This window comes from Haematobia irritans, chromosome 3, assembly GCF_050003625.1.
Source record: "Haematobia irritans isolate KBUSLIRL chromosome 3, ASM5000362v1, whole genome shotgun sequence".
Lineage (NCBI taxonomy): Eukaryota > Metazoa > Arthropoda > Insecta > Diptera > Muscidae > Haematobia > Haematobia irritans.
The window spans coordinates 120461836-120487317 of record NC_134399.1 but is presented as its reverse complement, the minus strand read 5'-3'; the positions used below and the strand labels follow the sequence as shown (position 1 = coordinate 120487317).

Sequence of the window (25482 nt, the reverse complement as noted above, 5' to 3'; positions counted from 1 at the left end):
AGGGCCTTTAGCGGAATTTTATTTGATCGCGCACAGAAAAAACATATTTGGAATTGAGTTCTACAGGCATTTAGTGCTTATTTAGAGCATTTGATTGTTGTAAAAAACACACCAGGAAAAAAGTGCCTGCAAAAATAAAGGGAAAACAATCATACGTTAAGTTTAGTAATTTTGTCAAATTTGAAATAATAAAATGTACTTGATTCAGAAAGAATTTACAATAAATTCATAATTATTCATAAAATTAAATAATAACTTAACAAATTTCAGTTTTCCGCAAATTGAGTAAAATTTGGTAAATCTGATTTCCTTTATTATTTAAAGCTCGGCATACATGGGAGACACCGTGATGCAATGTTTAGAATATCCATGTGATAAACGTTTATTCTTTTCTAAGACTAACTCAAAAAAAAAAAAATTTTTTTCTGGCTAATTGCATTTTCCCTCACATCTTTCTCACTTCTACGATTTTTGTTTTTTGGTTCTTAGCATCTTTTTCTGTAATACAAAAAATGTAAAAGAAATTATACGATTTTATAAATTTAAAATTTTTTTTTACCTTTCGCCTGGACGGAGAATCGAACCGCGGACCATGCAATTTGTAAGCCAACGTACTATACACTGAGCTATGTAGTCGTTATTGTCATCAATAGACAATTACTCATATAAGTTATATTTATATAGCATAGCTTGCGGCGCCCACGAGCCGATTAAACAAACTTTCTGCGAAAGACAGTCATCCACAATCGAATTACTTGCGTTGTGGTAAAACTTACCGATGGCAAGGTATCTTAAAACTTCTTAACATCGTTTTCTAAATTGTGAGTTAGTCCATACGTGGTATATATTAGACAAAAAAGTTATGTATAGGTATGTCTACAAATAATTACGAATCGATATGGACTTTCGCACTGTACGTGGAGACCCAGATTTAAAATATGGGAGTCGCTTATATGGGGGCTATAATTATGAACTTGATATGGACCAATTTTTGTGTGATTGGGGATCGATTTATCTGAGGGCTATATATAACTATAGACGAATATGGACCTTGTTAGGCTGTTAACGGCCATACACTAGCACAATGTACCAAATTTCAACTGACTCGGATGAAATTTTGCTTCTCCATGAGGCTCAAAAAACAAATCTCGGGATGGGTTTATATAGGGGCTATAGATGATTTTGGACTGATATGGACCACTTTTGGCATGTTTGTTAAATATCATATACTAACACCACGTACCAAATTTCAACCAGATCGGATGAATTTTGCTTCTCGGGATGGGTTTATATGGGGCTATATATAATTATGGACTGACATGAACCAATTCTTGCATGGTTGTTGGATACCATATACTAACATCACGTACCAAATTTCAACCGAATCGGATGAATTTTGCTCTTCCGAGGGGCTCCGGAGGTCAAATCTGGGGATCGGTTTATATGGGGGCTATACATAACTATGGACCGATTTCGACCAATTTTTGCATGGGTGTTTGAAGCCATATATTAACACCACGTACCAAATTTCACCTGAATCAGATGAATTTTGGTCTTCCAAGAGGCTCCAAAACCAATTCGGGGGATCGGTTTATATGGGGGCTATATATAATTATTGACCGATGTGGACCAATTTTTGCATAGTTGTTAGAGACCATATACTTACACCATGTACCAAATTTCAGCCGGATCGGATGAAATTTGCTTCTCTTAGTGACTCCGAAAGCCGGGGGATCGGTTTATATGGGGGCTATATATAGTTATGGACCGATGTGGACCAATTTTGCATGGTTGTTATAGACCATGTACTTACACCATGTACCAAATTTCTGCCGGAAGGGATGAAATTTGCTTCTCTTAGAGGCTCCGAAAGCCGGGGGATCGGTTTATATGGGGGCTATATATAATTATGGACCGATGTGGACAAATTTTCGCATGGTTGTTAGAGACCATATACTAACCCCATGTACCAAATTTCAGCCGGATCGGATGAAATTTGCTTCTCTTAGAGGGTCTGCCAGCCAAATTTGGGGGTCCGTTTATATGAGGGCTATACGTAAAAGTGGACCGGTATGGCCGATTTGCAATACCAACCGACCTACGTCAATAACAACTACTTTTGCCAAGTTTCAAGTCGATAGCTTGTTTCGTTCGGAAGTTAGCGGGATTTCAACAAACGGGCGGACGGACAGGCCCAGATCGACTCAGAATTTCACCACGAGCCAGAATATATATACTTTATGGGGTCTTAGAGCAATATTTCGATGTGTTGCAAACGGAATGACAAAGTTAATATAGCCCCATCCTATGGTGGAGGGTATAAAAAATAAACTTTAAATCAAACGTACAAATCCCAAATATAAGTCTTCGACTATAATTGAAGCTTTTCTAGGTTTAATCCAAAATTAATTTAAAGACTATTTCTTTCAATCAAAAATATTTTTCTTTACTTTAAGGAAATTTTGTCTTACTTCAAAGACATGCGGCCTTTACAGAGGGACGCGAATTTTAAAGATTCGTGTTGACAGAAGGAAATTTTTAAAACAAACATTATAAACATTCTTTCAATAACAATTTCTTTATTTAAAAAAAAAAAAATCCTTAATATTATGTAAATTTCGTGATCTAAACGGTTTCATATTCTTTCCTATTAGGACAATATTTTCTCCCGTGTATGACTATGACTTTTACAACGGGCCCATTTTTCCAGTCGCCTTCATTCCAATTTCCATCAATTTCCAGTATTGTCTTTGTGGCTTGTGCTAATAGCTGTGTGTGGTAATTATCAAATGCTGTTATCATCAATTCATTTTTAAGTAAATATCAACACATGGTTCATGCAATAGGAGGCTATACTAGAATAGGCTCTTCCACAAAAAAAGCTAGTAATGCTTGAAATTTAGGAGGTAATTGCATACATATGGAAAAAAGAAACATAATGTTTCTATTTTATTTGAAAAACGAAATGTTACACCAGCATTTTTTTAAATTTTCCAAAAAGCGAAAAATTTACTTATTGATTCCTATCTCCGGTTTTACACTCAGTCCCATAGGTCTTGAGCAATAGTCATAAAAAATCGATTTTTTGGAAATTTTTTGAGTCATCCGAAAAAATGAAATTCTTTAAAATTTTGAAAAAAAAATCGAAATACTTACATTTTGATTTCTATCTCCGGTTTTAAGCTCACTCCCATGTCTTAAGAACTAGAGTCATAAAAAAATGCTTTCTTATGAAAGTCAGCTTTTTTTGGTTATAAAAAAACCTGAATTTTTTCCAAACCCGAAAAAACACCGGTGGGTGGTGTTTTTATGACCAAAAAACCAGCATGACCGGTTCATCTAGTTTTCATAAAAATGCGTAATTTTGAAAGGAAAATATCAATTTCACGATTTAAAAGGACACATTGTTTTAATTCAGTTTTTTATTACAGTTTATTAAAATATCCAGATCTAATTTGGGAGATAAGAAATTGCGAATTTTACGTTGAAAATACAAATACAACCAGGTCTTGAAAACACAGGTTGTTGTACATTTTCAACAAATGAAAAATCGGTTGAATAACACAAACCGGTCAATCGGTTTTCATTCCTCTGTTTTGATATATTGTCCATTTAAACCCAGAGAAGGAATATGATCGTCTTTTGGAGCAAAATGTTATTTTTGGACAGTGAACTTGTAACATGTTTGTCGCAAACATTTTATTTTGACGGACATTATGTATCTAATGTCAACAACAATTTTATGTTTGGTGAGGAAACAATATTATTGGGACCATCCAAAAATAACATGTTGCTCCAATAGGCGACCACATTTATTCTCTGTGTGTATATGCCATCTTTACTACTCTCTCTATCTCTCTGCTCCCATGTAAGGACTTAGTGTAGGATCCGGGTTGCCATTTTTATCCGATCGGACCATAATTGGTTCAAAAAATTATTAAATTTTAAATTTGGTCCGATGCTCGGACCAAATGGAATTTGGTTAATTTTGGTCCATTTTCGTCAAGTCGATATTTTTTTAAAATTTCGAAAATTTTGACAAAATTTTCTATAGAACTAATATGTAGACAAAATTTTCTTTAGAAATAGAATTTTAACCAAATTTTCTATAGAAATAAAATTTTGTACAGAAATAAACTTTAACAATTTTTGTATAGATACAAACTTATGCAAATATTTTATATAGAAACAAAATTTTGCGATAACTTTATATAAACTAAAGTTTGACAAAATTTTCTATGAAAATTAAATTTTAGTTAAATTTTCTAAAGAAATAAACTTTTGCCTAAGATTTCTATAGAAATAGAGTTTTGAACAAAATTTCCTAAAAAATTAAATTTTGACAAAATTTTCTATAGAAATAAAATTTGGATAAAATTTTCTGTAGAAATAAAATTTGGATAAAATTTTCTATAGAAATAATATTGTGACAAGATTGTCTATAGAAATAAAATTTTGACAAAACGTCTATAAAAATAAAACTTTGACAAAATTTTATATAGAAATACAATTGTGACAAAATTTCCAGTAGAAATAAATAGAAATAAAAATTTTGAATAAAAATAAAGTTTTGACAAAATTTGCTATCGAAGTAAAATTTTGGAAAAATTTAAAATTTTAAATTATATTAATTTAATTTGGAAAAATGGTCCCCTGGTATGAATTTTCATGGTCCGCTGGTTCAATTTTAGAAAAATATTTGTCCAAAATAAAAATTCATTGTGACAAAACTGGTAGGATCGACTCCATGCGACTTTTAACTGTTCTTATAAAGGGTGATACGGTCAAAATTTGGTCAACGGAAAACGCGTGTAAATCGTTGAAATCGTTTATTTAAAAAATCAAATTAAATTTCTTTTTCAAGTTCAATTAGTACAAAATTCAGGAAAAATATTCAGTTAGGCTTTCGCTTTTCCAAATCCAAATTGCCGGGCCTCACGCTTGACACCTGCCATCAGATTTTGTACAGCCACCTTGTCCACTTTCTTCGCCGCAGAAAGCCAGTTTGCCTTGAACTGCTGCTCGTCCTTACCAGTTTTTTTGGTCTTCTTTAGGTTCCGCTTTAGGTTCCGCTTGACAATAACCCAGTATTTCTCAATTGGGCGGAGCTCTGGCGTGATGGGAGGGTTCTTGTCCTTGGGAACCACCTGCACGGCGTACCACTCCATGGCCTTTTTACCGTAATGGCAAGATGCCAAATCCGGCCAAAACAGTACGGAACAACCGTGTTGCTTCAGGAAAGGTAGCAGACGTTTGTTCAAACACTCTTTCACGTAAATTTCTTGGTTGACAGTCCCGGAAGCTATGAAAATGCTGCTTTTCAAGCCACAGGTACAGATGGCTTGCCAAACCAGATATTTCTTTGCGAACTTTTACAGTTTTATGTGCTTGAAAATATCTGCTACCTTTCCCCTTCCGTTTGCCGTATAAAACTCCTGTCCCGGAAGCTGCTTGTAGTTGGCTTTGACGTAGGTTTCGTCGTCCATTACCACGCAGTCAAACTTCGTCAGCATCGTCGTGTACAGCCTCCGGGATCGCGCTTTGGCCGTCGCATTTTGTTTATCATCGCGATTTGGAGTCACTACCTTCTTGTAAGTCGATAGTCCGGCTCGTTTTTGGGCTCGATGCACGGTTGTAGACGATACACCTAGCCTATTTGCGGCATCTCGGAGAGAGTGGTTAGGGTTTCGCTTGAAACTACCGGCAGGGGTTGTTCAGGTTTTTTAAATGCAAAATTGAAAGAAATACGTCAAGTTTATATTGACCAAATTTTGACCGTATCACCCTTTATTTTTGCTCACCATAATCACGGTTGCCACAGTTGGTAGAATTCTACCAAAAATTTTAGATTTACTGTTTGGTAGATTGGTAGAATTCTTCATGCTTTGGTAGATTTTGTAAAATATTCATGTCCAACGTAGAGGAACAAAATTTTCTATAGAAATAAAATTTTTGACAAAATTTTCTATAAAAATAAAATTTTGACAAAATTTTCCATAGAAATAAAATTTTGACACAATTTTCTATAGAAATAAAATTTTGACACAATTTTCTATAGAAATAAATACATTTTTTATAGAAATAAAATTTTGAAGAAATTTTCTATAGAAATAAAATTTTGACAAAATTTTCTATAAAGCTGAGTACTATGTTCAGTTTTCAAGCGGAAAACCAGCTTGTTTTCACGGTTACTTTTTTTAATTAACTAATTTAGAAATATAAAATTATTTGCAATCAATTCCTTGGATATTTTCCATCTATTATTTGGCAAAACTCGATCAAAATATATTCGTGTTCATAATTATATTTGTACTTTTAATTTAGTGTTTTGGTGAAAAAAACGAACATAGTACTCACCTTAAAAATAAAATTTTGACAAACTTTTCTACAGAAATTAAATTTGGACAAAATTTTCTATAGAAATTAAACTTGGACAAAATTTTCTAAGAAATAAAATTTTGACAAAAATTTTCTATAGAAATAAAATTTTGACAAAATTTTCTATAAAGCTGAGTACTAAGTTCAGTTTTCAAGCTGAAAACCAGCTTGTTTTCACGGTTACTATTTTAATTAACTAATTTAGATATATAAAATTATTTGCAATCAATTCCTAGGATCTTTTCCATCCATTATTTGGCAAGACTCGATCAAAATATAATCGTCTTCATAATTATATTTGTACTTTTAATTTAGTGTTTTGGTGAAAAAAACGAACATAGTACTCACCTTAAAAATAAAATTTTGACAAAATTTTCTACAGAAATTAAATTTGGACAAAATTTTCTATAGAAATTAAATTTGGACAAATTTTCTATAGAAATTACATTTGGACAAAATTTTCTACGAAATAAAATTTTGACAAAATTTTCTATAGAAATACAATTTTGACAACATTTTCTATAGAAATAAATAAATTTTCTATAGAAATAAAATTTTGAAGAAATTTTCTATAGAAATAAAATGTTGACAAAATTTTCTATAGAAATAAAACTTTGATGAAATTTTCTATAGAAATAAAATTTTGACAAAATTTCCTATAGAAATAAAATTTTGACAAAATTTTCTATAGAAATAAAATTTTCACAACATTTTCTGTAGAAATAAAATTTTCACAAAATGTTCTATAGAAATAAAATTTTAGCAAAATTTTCTATAGAAATAAAATTTTGACAAAATTTTCTATAGAAATAAAAATTTTCTATAGAAATAAAATTTTGAAGAAATTTTCTATAAAAATAAAACTTTGGAGAATTTTTCTATAGAAATAAAATTTTGACAAAATTTGCTATCTAAATAAAATTTTGACAAAATTTTCTATAGAAATAAAATTTTCACAAAATGTTCTATAGAAATAAAATTTTGACAAAATTGTCTATAGAAATAAAATTTTGACCAAATTTTCGATAGGCATAAAATTTTCACAAAATGCTCTATAGAAATAAAATTTTCACAATATTTTCTATAGAAATTAAATTTGGAGAAAATTTCCTATAGAAATAAAATTTTGACAAGATTTTCTATCGAAATAAAATTGTGACAAAATTTTCTACAGAAATAAAATTTTCACAAAATGTTTTATAGAAATAAATTTTTGACAATATTTTCTATAGAAATAAAATTTAGACAAAATTTTCTATCGAAATAAAATTTTGACAAAATTTTCTACAGAAAATAAATTTTGACAAAATTTTCTAGGAAATAAAATTTTGATAAAATTTTATATAGAATAAAATTTTGAAGAAATTTTCAATAGAAATAAAATTTCCTATAGAAATAAAATTTTGACAAAATTTTCTATAGAAATAAAATTTTGACAAAATTTTCTAAAGAAATAAAATTTTGACAAAATTTTCTATAGAAATAAAATTTTGACAAAATTTTCTAAAGAAATAAAATTTTGACAAAATTTTCTATAGAAATAAAATTTTGACGAAATTTTCTATAGAATTAAAAAAATATTCTATAGAAATAATATTTTGAAGAAATTTTCTATAGAAATAAAATTTTGACAAAATTTTCTATAGAAATAAAATTTTGACAAACTTTCCTATAGAAATATAATTTTGACAAAATTTTCTATATGAATAAAATTTTTACAAAATTTTCTATATAAATAAAATTTTGACAAAATTTTCTATATAAATAAAATTTTGACAAAATTTTTTATGTAAATAAAATTTTGACCAAATTTACTATAGAAACAAGATTAGGATTAAAATTTTTATAGAAATAAAATTTTGATAAAATAATTTTTTTAGTTTGGAAGTTTTTTGGTAAAATTTGCTCCAAATTTTGGTAGATTATTTTTTGCTCGAGAGGCAACCGTGGGTATAATTCGTTTGCTATTCCAATTGTAACACATACGGAGTGGCTGATATGTATTACAATCAACTTAAGGTTACTATAATTTCTAAACCGCCCGTCTGACAGCTGTCGGATTTATTCCAGTGACAGTTCATTTTATAGTTTACAAGTTTACAGATGTATTTTAATATATTGCATTCAGATATAAAGTTATTCATAATAGAATTCAAGAGTGATAGTGTGATTTTCTTATATTTGGTTGGGAAACCTAATTTTGTTAATCGTTATAGCATTTATATAAGCATAAATTTTTAACTTGGGGAACGGTACTATTTTAACTGGTCTTCAACGTGCAGTATGTTTCACCAAATGTACTTGCTTGTTTTCTTATCTACTGTATAGTAAATATAAAATATTTTCCAATTGTAGTAATTTCTCACGTACTTCTATAGAATAAACCATGTATAGCGTACATTAATTTACAAAATGGTGTCGTATGACAAACATTGTGCATTTTAAACATTTTACCTAAATAATCTGAGGATTGTCTATTTATTTGTTTAACAGCTGTTTAAAATGGTGCATCTGGCAAACATTTTCCTATAAGGGGGAGTTTGCATAGATTAATTAGCCGTCATTTATATCTGCCTACACCACGAAGGCATACGCCTGCGCCTCATACCCTAATCTATTGAGAAAACCCTGATTATTTCGATTTTGTGATTTTTCATAAGAAATGTGTGATCCTATTGGGGCAGGTAGAATTTCATGGCTTTTTCCGGTCGATCAGAGGCATTGAGTTCAATCGATGGGAAAATGAAATTTAGTGTTCGTTAAACAGTCAAGGAGTAGACTAACAAGAAACCATCTTTATTCGAGGACTAAATATTTCATCATATTTTAAATTTTAATGTGGTTAGTAAGGAAAAAAAATTGAAAAATTTGTAAGATTTTATTATTTAAAATCTGCAAGAAGTCTGTGTCTATTAGCTGGAAATCACAACTTAAATGATACTGTTTGCCTTTATAAAACTTAATCATTCCCTCCAGAATGATCCAAAGCATCGAGTTTGTCGTTAACGGTGAACATTTTTCATATTCACCTGTGAAAAATAATCATAGTACTGTTCTTTATTCTTTTCTATCAATATTTTGTGTGAATCATAATTTCCAATATTTTGTATATTTTTTGTGATAGTTTCTAGATGATAACAAAAACATAGAACCCATATCAATATGTTGAAATTTTGTGCCGTCGGAATAAGATCATGTATTAAGACAGCTTCAAAAGTGCTTAACCAATCGCAGCTGTTAAAGTCTAAACTGTCAATCAGCGCAACAACACGGCTTTTCGGCAAAGGTCAAACTCAAACGCAAATACATTATGTGAATGATTTGGAGGAATTTGATAAACTGGTAAGAATAGCCTAATTATCTAAAAATTTGAAAATATATCAAAAATTAAAATCCATTTAGTTTTTGTACAATTGCAAAATAAAATGTTTACAGATATCGTTTAGGAGGTTTTAAGGATATGTTACCTTGGGCAGGAATATACAGAAAACTATTTTAAGTTCTTGAAAATAATTTGGGAAATATTTTAGAGCGTACAAATTTTATGAATTACAATCCGCTAGATCAAACAAAATTATAATAGCAAACATTCACTGCTATTTTTAACAGACTTTTTTTATGAGTGTATCATGTATATCTACATATATGGTAAACTTTTTAACACATTATCTCTTTTATATTTAACGCAAAAAATAATAAGACCAAACTCATTTGAGTATTTAAAGAAATTTATTTTGTCCTAACGCCGCAAATATGAGATCTTGATTTCTAGTGCCAAAAATGTTATATGCAATGCCAATTATTATCTTAATATATAACAAGTAACAAGTCTTATGTACCCTCCACCATGGATTGCATAGAAACTTCTACTAAAGACTGTCATCCACAATCGAATTACTTGGGTTGCGGTAACACTTGTCGATGGCAAGGTATCTTAAAACTTCTTAACACCGTCTTCTAAATTGTAAGTTAGTCCATACAGGGTATATATTAAACAAAAAAGGCCGATTAAATATGTAAATAATTTAGTTTGACAAAATTTTCAATAGAAATAAAATTTTGACAAAAATTTATATAGAAGTAAAATTTTGACAAAATTTTCTATAGCAATACAATTTGACAATTTTTTCTATAGAGATAAAATTTTGACAAAATTTTCTATAGAAATAAAATCTTGACAAAATTGTTTATAGTAATAAAATTTTGACAAAATTTTTTATAGAAATAAAATTTGACAAAATTTTGTATAGATATAAAATTTGGACAAAATTTTGTATACCAATAAAATTTTGACAAAACTTTCTATAGAAATAAAATTTTGACAAAATTTTTTATATAGTAATAAAATTTTGACAAAATTTTCTGTAGCAATAAAATTTTGACAAAATTTTCTATAGAAATAAAATTTAGATAACATTTTCTATAGAAATAAAATGTTGACAAAATTTTCTATAGTAATAAAATTTTGACAAAATTTTCTATAGAAATACAATTTTGATAGATTATTTTTGGTGATCGGCTATATATAACTATAGGCCGATATGGACCAATTTTGGCGGCCATATACTAGCGCAATGTACCAAATTTCACCACGTACTAAATTTTACCACGTATCAAATTTCACCACGTACTAAATTTTACCACGTATCAAATTTCACCACGTACCAAATTTCATCCGGATCGGATGAATTTTGCTCCTCCAAGAGCTCCGGAGTTCAAATCTGGGGATCGGTTTATATTGGGGCTATATATAATTATGGACCGATAGGGACCAATTTTTGCATGGTTGTTAGAGATCATATACTAACACCACGTACCAAATTTCAACCGGATCCGGTGAATTTTGCTCTTCCAAGGGTCTCCGTAGGTCAAATCTGGGGATCGCTTTATATGGGGGCTACATATAATTATGGACCGATATGGACTAATTCCTGCATGGTTATCATAGACCATATAGTATAGATGTGGACCAATTTTTGCATGGTTGGTAGAGATCATATACTAACACCACGTACCAAATTTCAACCGAATCGGATGAATTTTGCTCACCCATGAGGCTCCAGAGGTCAAATCTGGGGATCGGTTTATATGAGGGCTATATATAATTATGGACCGATGTGAACCAAAGTTCGCATGGTCGTTAGAGACCATACACTTACACCATGTACCAAATTTCAGCCGGATCGGATGAAATTTGCTTCTCTTAGAGGCTCCGCAAGCCAAATCGGAGGACCGGTTTATATGGGGGCTATATATAATTATGGACCGATGTGGACCAATTTTTGCATAGTTGTTAGAGACTATATACTTACACCATATATAAAATTTCAGCCGGATCGGATGAAATTTGCTTCTCTTAAAGGCTCCGCAAGCCAAATCGGGGGATCGGTTTTTATAGGGGGGCTATATATGATTATGGACCGATGTGGACCAATTTTTGCAAGTTTATTAAAGACCATATACTAACACCATGTACTAAGTTTCAGCCGGATCGGATTAAATTTGCTTTTCTTAGAGGCTCCTCAAGCCAAATCTGTGGATCAGTTTATATGGGGGCTATATATAATTATGGACCGATTTGGACCAATTTTTGTATGGTTGTGAGAGACCATATACCATATATATGGTCTCATGTACCAAATTTCAACTGGATCGGATGAATTTTGCTCCTCCAAGAGTCTCCGGAAGCCAAATCTGAGCGTCGGTTTCTATGGGGGCTATACGAACCGACTTCCACGGTTTTGCATACGCTGGAAAGGTCTCGGGCAAAGAAAAATTCTAGAAAAGGAAAATCTTTTTTTATATACAGCGCCATCTCTGATGCAACTCCAGGCCGCACGAACCGATTTCCACGGTGTTGCATTCGTTGGAAAGATCTCGGGCTCTGTGAAGTTTATAGCAAAGAAAACTCTAGAAAAGTTTCAACGGAAAAGCGGGAAAATCGTGTTTTACATACCGCTAACATTACAAAATTTTATATTTTGAATTCATCGCAGTTGCTTTTATTATAAAATAATTTTATTTTTTCAAATGACAAATGTTCGGAGAACGTATATGGTAATCATATGGTGAAGAAAAGGTACCTCATTTTTTGATATCTGGTGGGGGAGGGGGACATCCCCCTTTCCCGACTTAAGCATGTGGTGAAAAAAAATTACTTCATTTTTTGATATCTGGTGGGGGAGGGGGACATCCCCCTTGCCCGACCTTTTCAAAATTTGACCAAAGTTCTCCGATTTGGGTGAAATTTCCAAGGAAGGTTAGGGGTGATGTCTAGACAAAGACCCGCTATTTTATTTTTCGATATTTGGTCGCGGAGCTGGACCACCCCTTTATACTATTTTTGTTTAAAATACAATAAAAAAATTCTCAGATTTACTTGAGGTTTCCAGAGAACACGCCGCGAGCTTATGCATTTATTATGGGGTACCTGATTTTTTAATATTTGGTCGGGAAGGGGGAACAAAATTATCCGATTTGCTTGAAATTTTCAGGGAAGGTTGAAGGGGGCGTCTAGGCAAAGAACAGCTACTTTATTTTCTCTCACAATATACGCTATATCATTTTTCGATATTTGGACGGGGAGGAAGACTTCCTCTAAAACTGAAACAAAAACTAGAATTCTGTAGTTTACTTGAAATTAGCAAAGGCCGTAGGGGTTGGTTATGAAATCAACATGGTGTACTTGAGTTTTGGGTATTTGGACAGGAACCTTCTCCTTGCTCCACACTATGAAACTTGAATGAAATTTTATAGATATTCTTGCAATTTGCAGAGAAAGTGACGTCCCTTTAAAAAAAAATTGTGAAGTTGGGTTCTTGGTGAAATGAATAAAGGATACGTGAATTTACGATATCTGGTCTGGGAGGAGCGAAGGAGGGGGTTCCATTTTGCCCGATGTTTTAAAAATAGAAAGTAGAGTATTGTCGATAAATAGGAACTCGGTACATAATTTTATGATTTTTCCACAGGCTTCTGCCAGACTTTTTTAAGTAAAAAACTTAAATTTACATGAAGTTTACAGGCAACATAGAGGGTGCTTCATTTTGCGGTATATGTTTGGGAAACACATGTTCTCCGTGTCCAACACATTAACCAATTTTAATAGGGTAAATTTTTAAGTCCTTTTACTTTTTCCGATTTAGTGGACGGTATGTTGAGGTGACGTATAACTTCCCCTGACAAACCACGCTGGCAATTCACAGGGAATGTAGAAGATTGCTCACCACCATAGAATGGTGAAGGGTTTGTCACTCCGTTTGTAACACATCGAAATATCGATTGCCGACTATATAAAGTATATATATTCTTGATCAGGGAGAAATTCTAAGACGATATAAGCATGTCCGTCCGTCCGCTCGTCTGTCTGTCTATTGTAATCACGCTACATTCTTCAATAATGACGCTATAGTCCTGAAATTTGGCACAGATTCGTATATTGTCTGCAAGCAGGCCAAGTTCAATGATGAGTTATTTCGGTCCAGGTTTTGATATAGCTCCGATATAAATCAATCCCCCGATTTGAGGTCTTGGACTTCTAGAAACCGTAGTTTTTATTCGATTTATCTGAAATTGGAAATATAGAAGTATTTTAGGACCGAAAATGGTGGGTATCGGTCCATGTTTTGGTATAGCGCCCATATAGGCCGATCTCCCGAGTTTACTTCTTGGGCTTCTAGAAACCGTGTTTGCTACCCTATTCGCCTGAAATTGGAAATCTAGAGGTATTTTAGGACCACAAATAGGTGTGCCGAGAATGGTGTGTATCGTATTGAAGTGTAGTGGGCAACACCAGCGATTATAAATTGAAATCCCATTTGCTTGAACCACAGCAATGGGTCCGACTGCCAAAATAGTGGAGCCTTAATTGCTACAAGAGAAATTTCCTGATGTTGAAGAACTTCTTCCGGGATAGTTGCAAATCCCGCAAATCCGCAAATGCCATAGTTTTTCATATTTAATTTGAAAAATAGAAATATTTAAAAAGAATGATAAAGAAGTAAGGATACACTTAAGACACAATTGTCTTTGGACTCTTTAAAATAAAAAGTTGAAAAACATATCCTATATTTAACTGGTTTTTTGACATATGTTCTATAGAAATAAAATTTTGTCAAAATTTTTGCTGGAGATAAAATTTTGAAAAAATGTTCTAAAGAAATAATATTTTGAGAAAATTTTCCACAGAAATAAAATTTTGACAAAATTTTCTATCGAAATAATATCTTGACAAAATTTTCTAAAGATATAAATTTTTGACAAAAATTTCTATAGATATAAAATTTTGACAGAATTTTCTATAGAAATAAAACGTTAACAAAATTTTGTAAATAAAATAAAATTTTGACAAAATTTTCTATAGAAATAAAATTTTAACAAGTTTTTCTATAGAAATAAAATTTTGACAAATTTTTCTATAGAAATAAAATGTTGACAAAATTTTCTATCGAAATAAAATTTTGATAAAATTTTCCATATATATATAAATTTTTAACAAAATTGCCTATAGAAATAAACATTTGACAAAGTTTTCTATTGATATAAAAATTTTGCCAAAATTTTCTATCGAAATAAAAGTTTGCCAAAATTTTCTATAGAAATAAAATTTTGACAAAATTTTCTATAGAAATAAAATTTTGACAAAATTTTCTATAGAAGTAAAATTTTGACAAAATGTTCTATAGAAATAAAATTTTAACAAGATTTTCTATAGAAATAAAATTTTAACAAGTTTTTCTATAGAAATAAAATTTTGACAAAATTTTCTATAAAAATAAAATTTTGTCAAAATTTTCTATAGTAATAAAATTTTGACAAAATTTTCTATAGAAATAAAATTTTGACAAAATTTTCTATAGAAATAAACTTTTGACAAAATTTTCTATAGAAATAAAAGTTTGCCAAAATTTTTTATAGAAATAAAATTTTTATAAAATTTTCTATAGAAATAAAATTTTTGACAAAATTTTCTATAGAAAGCTCAGCTAGTAAAGCTGAGTAAAATTATAAATTAGACCTTGGGCCCCCACAACGGTTATGTAACCGTTTGTAGTCCAAAACCTTCATTTGCACCCTATTGTATGGCGTGGAATAAGGAGGAGCAATGTGTATCTATTTCGAAAATGCGCTGTCATTCTTCTTTAATAATGTATAAATAAACAGATAAAACCAGATTGAATATACTGAACCGTTTTCCATAGAAAAACTTCCCACAAAGCTATATATAAGTTTATCGAAATTCCCCACAAAATCCCCAAGTCCCCAACTCAAAAATTTTGTCCCCAACAACGAAAAAATATCCCGGATTTGGGGAAAAATCCCCAATAATGGCAACACTGCTCATGAATCTGGAGATTCTCGAATATTCCAAATATTTCCCCAAATATTCCAAACTATTCCCAAAAAAAAAAAGAGTTTCCCCCAACCACGAAAAAATATCCCCGATTTGGGGAAAAATCCCAAATACTTGCAACACTGCTCATGAATCTGGAGATCAGGGATGGAAACTACAATTTTTAAGAAAGTACAAAAACGGTATCTTTTTGAGCGAAAAACTACTTTTCACTAAATTTCAACAAAAAATTCATTGGAAGATTATTGTCAAGAGCTCCTTTAGACTAAATTTTGTTTGTCAACTCCTCAATTTTAAATATTATTTTTCTTATTCTTACAAAGATTACCGTAGTATTGTAATCGTGGTTGCCAGAGTTGGTAGAATTCTTCCACAAATAGTAAAAATAAAAAACAAAAATAAATTTTTGACACAATTTTCTATCGAATAAAATTTTAACAAAAACAAAAAAAAAAAAACAAAACAGAAATAAAATGTTGACAAAATTTTCTATAGAAATAAAATTTTTACAAAATTTTCTATGGGATAAAATTTTAATACAATTTTCTATAGAATAAAATTTTGACAAAATTTTCTATAGAAATAAAATTTTGAAAAAAAATTCTGTAGAATAAAATTTTGATACAATTTTCTATAGAAATCAAATCTTGACAAAATTTTCTATAGAAATAAAATTTTGACAAAATTTTCTATGGAATAAAATTTTAATACAATTTTCGATAGAATAAAATTTTGACAAAATTTTCTATAGAAATAAAATTTTGAAAAAATTTTCTGTAGAATACAATTTTGATACAATTTTCTATAGAAATAAAATTTTGACAACATTTTCTATGGAAATAAAATTGTGACAAAATTTTCTATAGAAATAAAATTTTGCCTATCCATTTGACAGTTACTCATGAACAGTGTTGCCAGTATTTTTCTGGCTTTTGTCCCAAAATTGGTACGCTTGTGTCCCCAAAATCCCCAACTTAAATTAAAATTCTCCACAAAAATCCCCAATAAATTTTGTAACAAGGTTTTATGATAAATAAAAAATAATGGAAAGGGTTCTGCTATAAAAAATCAATAATAATTTAAGAATTAAGAAAAATATATAAAACTTTTTCTTTAGAAGTAAAATTTTCACAAAATTTTCTATAGAAATAAAATTTTGACAAAGTTTTCTATAAAAATAAAATTTTGACACAATTTTCTATGGAATAAAATTTTAATACAATTTTCTATAGAATAAAATTTTGACAAAGTTTTCTATAAAAATAAAATTTTGACAAAATTTTCTATAGAAATAAACATTTGACGAAATTTTCAATAGAAATAAAATGTTGACAAAATATTCTATAGAAATAAAATTTTGAGAAAATTTTCTATAGAAATAAAATTTTGCCTATCTATTTGACAGTTACTCATGAACCGTGTTGTCAGTATTTTTCTGGCTTTTGTCCCCAAATTGGTACGCTTGTGTCCCCAAATTGGTACGCTTGTGTCCCCAAAAATCCCCAATTTAAATTAAAAAAAGACCGTGTGCTAAAAGCGTCGTTAGTGTGCATTGAATTGTAAAGTGAATTTATGAAACATATAGGCTAGCTCAAGAAAATTTTTGGATTATCGGTAAAGAAAAGAATTGTGTTTTATTTATCCGTTAATTAAATATGCCTCGCAATAAAAACTTAACATTATTTTCTGGAAAACGAAATTTTAGACCAACAAAGTTTTCTTTAGTTGTTAAAGTTGTTTGTTTCAATCTAAAATAAAGTTCTTTGGGATCACATATGCAAAGGTTTTTTTACCTTGAAGATACAATTTTACCATAAAACACAGAAAACTGGGTTGGTCGAATTGGTGGGTATTTAAAATTAGGCTCGACCGTATAATTAGTTTTTTTAAGAAATTTTAATAACAATAATAATATTTTTATAATATATTATATATGTATTTTTTTTTTTTTTTATTTTCAGGTCATCAACAATGATCTACCGGTTATAGTTGACTTCAGTGCTAAATGGTGTGAACCCTGTCATAAATTGACACCAATGCTAAAAGAAATGTTTCGAAATTCTAAACATATCGATTTAGCTCTTGTCGATGTGGATACTAATATGGATCTGGTGGAGATATTCAATGTGAAGGCAGTACCGGCAATATTGGCATTTACTAATGGAAATATTGTCGACAAGTTTATTGGTCTTGTGGATGAGAAACGTATTGAGACTCTAGTTTCACTTTTGAAACCTGCAGATCTTCAAAGTGTTTCATTATAAGCAAAAACGACAAAGAAACAGCATCAAAATTAAGACATTTAATTCAATACTTTATTCCGTACTTACTACTTGTAGTCAATATAATGTAATTTTCTATAATTCTGTAATAAATTTAAAATATTTATATGTGTGTCAACTAAAGCCGTATTATTATGGAACGGCGTCTCATATTACGTGGAAACCGCTTGGTAGAAGCATTGAAACACTCAGAAGTGTCACCAGCATTATTGAGGGGCTTATAAAAAATAAAATGAACTGTGAACAAAACAAATATTAGTTTGACAAATATACCTAACTATAAACTTTTTAAATTTTCATGTTATCTACATTGTAAATGAACATATATGCAACCCAAAATAGTCCCATTCCTACTTGTTTGAAAAATTCATTATTTACTCATTCATTCACATTTTCTGGTTTTCTTTTATACCATATCAATTTGCAATTAATAGCGAATAATGATTAAGTATAGGAGTGACAAATGAATGCCCACTCTGGTTTTTTCCCCAACTAAACCAAAGATTACATTACGAATTGCTTGTTCAAAACCACAATGTTGGGTTTAAAGTGTAGGGATGCAAAAGCTCAAAATCGACATTTTGTCAAAAAGAATTCGAATACCTAGCGACATTTTTGATAGTGAACAAAATCAAATTTTAATAAAATAATTGAAAATCATAATTCGTGTTGATAAGGGAATGTGAAGTAGATCTTTTCATACAGACAGATTATCAAAAAGTCGAAAGGCAAAATCGACTCAAAATTCGACGCCAAAATACATTTTTTGAACATTTTACGTTTCGGAAATGTAAAGGAAAAAGGTATTGGTAATAAATCGTATTGTGAATGATCCAACTGAAATAAATGTGTTGGCCACTACACGTTTCCATAGTCTTTAGCGAGATCTGGCCGGGTGAGATGATTGATTTCTAGTCTGAAAAATAAATCAGAGTATCGAACAATTGCAATACTTCCATTTCTTTGAAAATGCTGGAAAATATTTTACATTCACTACCTTAACCCTCTAATGCCCCAATTTTTTTGCCAGCCGATTAAATTTTCTATGTTTACGACACAAAAGCAAGAGAACTAAGCAAGAAAAATTTGTACGGTAAACTTCAGCATATGCTGCAAAGCCTCTTGAATAGTTTCAAATAATTTTTCTTTTCATTTTGCCCATTTTTGTTGTCTTAAGGTGTGTTTTACTAAAAGCAGGATTTAGACCAAAACCCCAAAATATTTTGCAACCAACTTCAGATTGTTATAATTTCTAAACCACTCGTCTGACAGCTGATAGATTTATTCCAGTGATATTTAATTTTATTGTTCACAAGCTTACAAAATCGTTTTGATCTATTGCATTCCAAAATAGAATTAATTGTGATGACTCAAGGCCGATAGTGTGATTGCTTTACATTTGGCAGGAAAACCACGACTGGACATCGTCAGAGCCCTCCAGCATTTAAGTATGCATACATATTTGTTTCTCGTGCAATTGTTCGTTATCGTGATACACCCTGTGTTGCATCGCGACCAAATATTGGACACTGTAAAGACCAGATTTGATCGAAATCCATGCCGCAGTGGTAGATAACTTTCTCATGACCTGAATTTTATTGCGGGAACTGATGCAACATGTTTTGAAAAATAACCTTGGATTGAATCCGTTTAGCCAGGGGGAGAGCCAAGAAGTTGCTTTGCTTGCAGGAAAGTGGCCAGTTACCGAATTTTGTTTTCTCTCATGAAAAGCCATTTCAAATTGAGCAGTCTGTGAACGAAGAAAATTATGGGGATTCTTTGGCAAGCAAATCCCCATTACTTTCTTCATTTAGCTGAAAATGTATACCCTCGATTGGCCCTCAAAGGTCATGTGCCGCCGATGGCAATGAAATTGGCCGCCGTAACGGGCGATGCTCGCTCCCTACTCGTCTTCATCGGCCATGAGGTCAAAATAAATGCCGAATATTTTTGGGGAAAATATCCTAATGTCAGTATTGAAGACCTCGGCAGACAAACATTTCGCCCACAGACCATGGACATTCCAACAGTACTCAGCACCATTGTGTCAAACAAAAGTGGCTTAACAAGGAGGATCCTCGCTTCATTTATACCGCAATGACTACAAAAATCTCTGTATCTCAGCCCTCCATGAGGTTACAGAAGTCAATTCTGGGCACCGGTTTTATGGGATTTTTATACCCTCTACCAGAGGATGGGGGGTATATTAACTACTTCATTCCGTTTGTAACACATCGAAACATTGCTTTAAGATCCCATAAAGTATATATATATATTCTGGGTCATGATGAAATTCTGAGTCGATCTAAGTACGTAAGTCCGTCTGTTGAAATCACGCTAACTTCCGAACGAAACAAGCTATCGACTTGAAACTTGGCACAAGTAGTTGTTATTGATGTAGGTCGGATGGTATTGCAAATGGGCCTTATTGGTCCACTTTTACGTATAGCCGCCATATAAACCGATCCTCAGATTTGAAATCCGGAGCCTCTTGGAGGAGCAAATTTAATCCGATCCGGTTAAAATTTGCTACAGGGTGTATGTATATGGTCTCTAATACAGGTCTGCATCGAATAACTTTTCACTACATGTATGCAATTCGCTGTCGAATATAGTACATACACTGTCTTTCTCTCAGAGCGCAAGTAGTAAAGTCAAGAGAACACTTGCTTGTCAAATACCACCAAGTACTTATCCGAAACAATATGTGTTCCGAAAAAAAGGAACAATAAAAATGTAAGTACTTGAGAAAAAGTACAACATGGATTCGCTTCACTTCACGTGGTACCACAAGTATTGCTCAGTTATGTGCGAAGCAAAACTTTCCATTATTATTAATCATAGATATGTATGTATGTTACATATTTCATATATTTATGTATGGCACACACTTACCTTAACGTTTGCCGTTCTTTATATCAATCCGAAATCATATATTATGGAGAGTAACTGTTTTCTTGTCATTCTGAAACAGTGTTGCCAGGTATTTTGTGATTCTTCCCCCTACTTGTCACAAATTCGGGTTCGATTCCTGCTTCGACCGAACACCAAAAAGTTTTTCAGCGATGGATTATCCCACCTCAGTAATGCTGGTGGCATTTCTGAGGGTTTCAAAGCTTCTTTAAGTGGTTGAACTGCAATGTGAAACGCCGTTCGGACTCGGCTATAAAAAGGAGGTCCCTAAGTGAGTCTAAGGAGGTCCCTAAGTGAGTCTATGTGAGCCTGATACATCGGGCTGCCACCTAACCTTTTTTTAATAGTATCAAATATTAAAAATGCCCCTTCAACAGATGCGTTTAAACAAGAATTTCATTGCATACTTGCTTGGGTTGACTTCCCTTATTTTTTTTCTCAAAATTCATGCCAGAATTGTTCCAAATTTTATTGAGAATTGCTCCACTTTATAAGATCTAGGATATTTTTTTACCCCAAAAAATCCCCCCAAATAAATGTTACCCCTAAAAATCCACCTAAACGTGTAAAAAACCCCTAAATTTGGGGGGAAAACCCCCAACCTGGCAACACTGTTCTGAAACTGCACGTGGTACATGGAGTACTCTATGAAGTTTTGTTCTCGCAACATACTCGACGTGATCACTCTGAGTACACTTCAATAAGAGAGAAAGAGGAATATGTATTTGTTGGTAGTGAAGACATCAGAGTTGCAACAAGAAGTTACTCGTGGCTTTTGGTGTTCATTAAAATGTGTACCAATTGTTTTGCGACTCTCTCAAATAGATGTACTCATTTAGCAAGTACATGTGTACTCTGCATTTACAAATGGAATTGTGCAGACCTCTAGTCTCTAACAATCATGCAAAAATTGGTTCATATCGGTCCATAATTTTATATAGACCCCATATAAACCCATCCCCAAATGTGACCCCCGTAGCCTCTTAGAGGAGCAAAATTCATCCGATCCGGTTGAAATTTGGTACGTGATATTAGTATATGGTCTCTAACAACCATGTAAAAATTGGTCCATATCGGTCCATAATTATATATAGCCGCCATATAAACCGATCCCCAGATTTGACCTACGGAGCCTCTTGGAGAAGAAAAATTCATTCGATCCGTTTGAAATTTGGTACGTGATGTTAGTATATGGTCTTTAACAACTATGCAACAATTGGTCCATATCGGTCCATAATTATATATAGCCCTCATATAAATCTATCCCCAAATTTGACCTCCGGAACCTCTTCGAAGAGGAAAATTCATCCCATTTAGTTTAAATTTGGTACGTGATGTTAGTATATGGTCTCTAACAACCATGCAAAAATTGGTCCATATCGGTCCATAATTATATATAGCCCTCATATAAATCTATCCCCAGATTTGACCACCGGAACCTGTTCGAGGAGGAAAATTCATCCCATTTGGTGTAAATTTGGTATATTGCGCTAGTAGATGGCCGCTAACAGCTTTGCAAAAATTGGTCCATATCGGTCTTTAGTTATATATAGCCGTCGCCAATCACACAAAAATTGGTCCATATCCCCAAAACTAATCTACGAAAATTTTATTTCTATAGAAAATTTTGTCAAAATTGTATTTCTATACAAAATTTGTATACCCTGCGCCACACTGTGGAACAGGGTATTATATGTTAGTGCATATGTTTGCAACACCCAGAAGGAGACGAGATAGACACATGGTGTCTTTGGCAAAAATGCTCAGGGTGGGCTCCTGAGCAGAGATTGTCTGTATCAAACTTTTTTAGGTTTGCGACTGTCGCAAAGTTGTAAACGTCGTAAACGTCACATACGCGTCGTAAATGTAGAAAAAGTAACAAACGTCGGAAACTGAAAATACTTTAGTCGCGTCGGCTAGGCAGCGAATTCGATGATACCCAAGACGATGGTAGGTGCGAAGAAGTTTCAATTCTTAGGAATGTTCACAATTTTCGGTTTTAGTCCCCACATTTTCCCTATTTTCTCGTCCTTTCTTAGCTTTAAGTTCAGTCTCCTGTCCAATATAACTCCAAGGTATTTTACACACTCACTAACGGGAATTTCGATACCACCTAAGAAAATAGGCTTGACCATGGGAAAACTTTCACAAATTTCTGCAGAAACTCACAGCAAATGCTGTCAAACTAAATTACAAAATGTTCAGGATTTCTTCTATTCAAAATTTGGTTTTCTACAGTAGGTTTACGACTTTTGCGACATACGTATTATACCGTCGCAAACGTATGTCACAAAAGTCACAGTTTGTGACAGGCCAACCCTGCTCCTGAGTCGATATAGCCATGTCCGTCTGTCCGTGGACACATTTTTGTAATCAAAGTCTAGGTCGCAGTTTTAGTCCAATCGACTTCAAATTTGGCACAAGTATGTGTTTTGACTCAGAATAGATACCTATTGATTTTGGAAGAAATCGGTTCAGATTTAGATATAGCTCCCATATATATTTCGCCCGATATGGACTTATATGGCCCCAGAAGTCAGAGTTTTACCCTAATTTGCTTAAAATTTTGCACATGAGGAACAATTAGTACTGTAGTCAAGTGTGCCAAATTTTATTGAAATCGGTTCAGATTTAGATATAGCTCCCATATATATCTTTTGCCCCATATGGACTAATACGGTCCCAGCAGCCAGCGTTTTACACCAATTTGGTTGAAATTTTGCACTAGGAGTACAATTAGTAGTGTAGTTAAGTATGCCAAATTTTATTGAAATCGGTTCAGATTTAGATATAGCTCCCATATATATCGTTCGCCCGATTTACACTCATATGACCACAGTGGCCAATTTTTTGCTCCGATTTAGTTGAAATTTTGCACAGAGAGTAGAATTAGCATTGTTGCTATGCGCGCCAAATTTGGTTGTAATCGGTTCAGATTTAGATATAGTTCCCATATATATGTTTTTCTGATTTCGACAAAAATGCTCAAAATACCAACATTTTCCTTGTAAAATCGCACTGCTTAGTCGAAAAGTTGTAAAAATGACTCTAATTTTCCTAAGCTTCTAATACATATATATCGAGCGATAAATCATAAATAAACTTTTGCCAAGTTTCCTTAAAAATGCTTCAGATTTAAATGTTTCCCATATTTTTTTACTAAAAGTGTGTTCCACCCTAATGCATTAGCCGACTTAAATTTTGGGTCTATAGATTTTGTAGAAGTCTATCAAATTCTTCCAGATCGAGTGATATTTAAATGTATGTATTTGGGACAAACCTTTATATATAGCCCCCAACACATTTGACGGATGTAATATGGTATCGAAAATTTAGATCTACAACGTGGTGCAGGGTATAATATAGTCGGCCCCGCCCGACTTTAGACTTTCCTTACTTGTTTTTTTACTATCATTGCGTTTCACCATAGTGCATTAGCCGACTTAAATTTTGAATCTATAGAATTTGTAGAAGTGTATCAAATTCTGTCCAGATCGAGTGATATCTAAATGTATGTATTTGGGACAAACCTCTATATATTCAGCACCCAACACATTTGACGGATGTGATATGGTATCGAAAATTTAGATCTACAAAGTGGTGCAGGGTATAATATAGTCGGTCCTGCCCGACTTTAGACTTTCTTTACTTGTTTTTACTAACATTGTGTTCTACCTCAGTGCATTAGTCGACTTAAATTTAAAATCTATAAATATTATGTTAAAATCTATAAGTATAATAGAAATAGAGCTCGGTCCATATCTGGTCAGATATACAGAATATATATATTTATGGGTGCATATAGCATCCAAAACATTGGCGGATTTGATATGGTATCGAAAATGTGGATTTACAAAGTGGTGCAGGGTATAATATAGTCGGCACGCCCGACTTTAGACTTTCCTTACTTGTTAAAATTAAATTACATCCTCTCATAGAAAAAAAAATTAACTAAAAGTAAAGAAGAAAATCATTGGCGCCAAATCATGAAAAAAAAATTCTGTTTACTCCCCATCCTATGGTAAAGGTTATAAAAATCAAAAAAATTCAATAAAATTATAATTAATTTAGACATTAATGAGAAAATCGGATTTGAAATAAGAGGGTAATGTGATGGAACTCTTTAAATGCTGAACATTGATGAAAATATCGGATGTCGCGACATCAAAATTCGACTTTTAAATAATAAATAAAAGAACAAGTCGACATTTTCAAAATGTAAAAAGTCGAATAATTTTTTGAAAAATTGGAAATGTGTCTTTTGCAACAGTCCAAATTCAAATTCAAAATAATGGAAAAATCGAGTTTTCCAAATTTCGAACAAGTCCAAAAGTCGACATTTTCATTAACATTATAATCCCTATTAAAGTACTCGCTGCAGTTAACGCTTCAGCGATTAGAAAAGGCAGATAGCATAACATTTGATTTATCTCCCTTAGCTCTTAAACCAATAACATTTTAAATTAATTAAAGCCAAAGTGGAAACTTGTTTTTTAATAGCACAATGGAATGTTACGGTCTTTGACATTGCAATGGGATCGGGTTTTTCTTAAAATC

General features: G+C 32.1%; 1 protein-coding gene across 1 annotated transcript; it reads left to right on the top strand.

Moving 5' to 3' along the window:
* Window positions 1-9138: 9138 nt before the first annotated feature.
* On the top strand, window positions 9139-18118 carry LOC142230000 (thioredoxin-like). Its single transcript, XM_075300605.1, has 3 exons — window positions 9139-9219; window positions 9503-9720; window positions 17692-18118. Exons 2-3 carry the CDS (start codon window positions 9541-9543, stop codon window positions 17992-17994), a joined length of 483 nt encoding a protein of 160 aa, XP_075156720.1. The 5' UTR covers window positions 9139-9219; window positions 9503-9540; the 3' UTR covers window positions 17995-18118.
* The last annotated feature ends 7364 nt before the right edge of the window (window positions 18119-25482 follow it).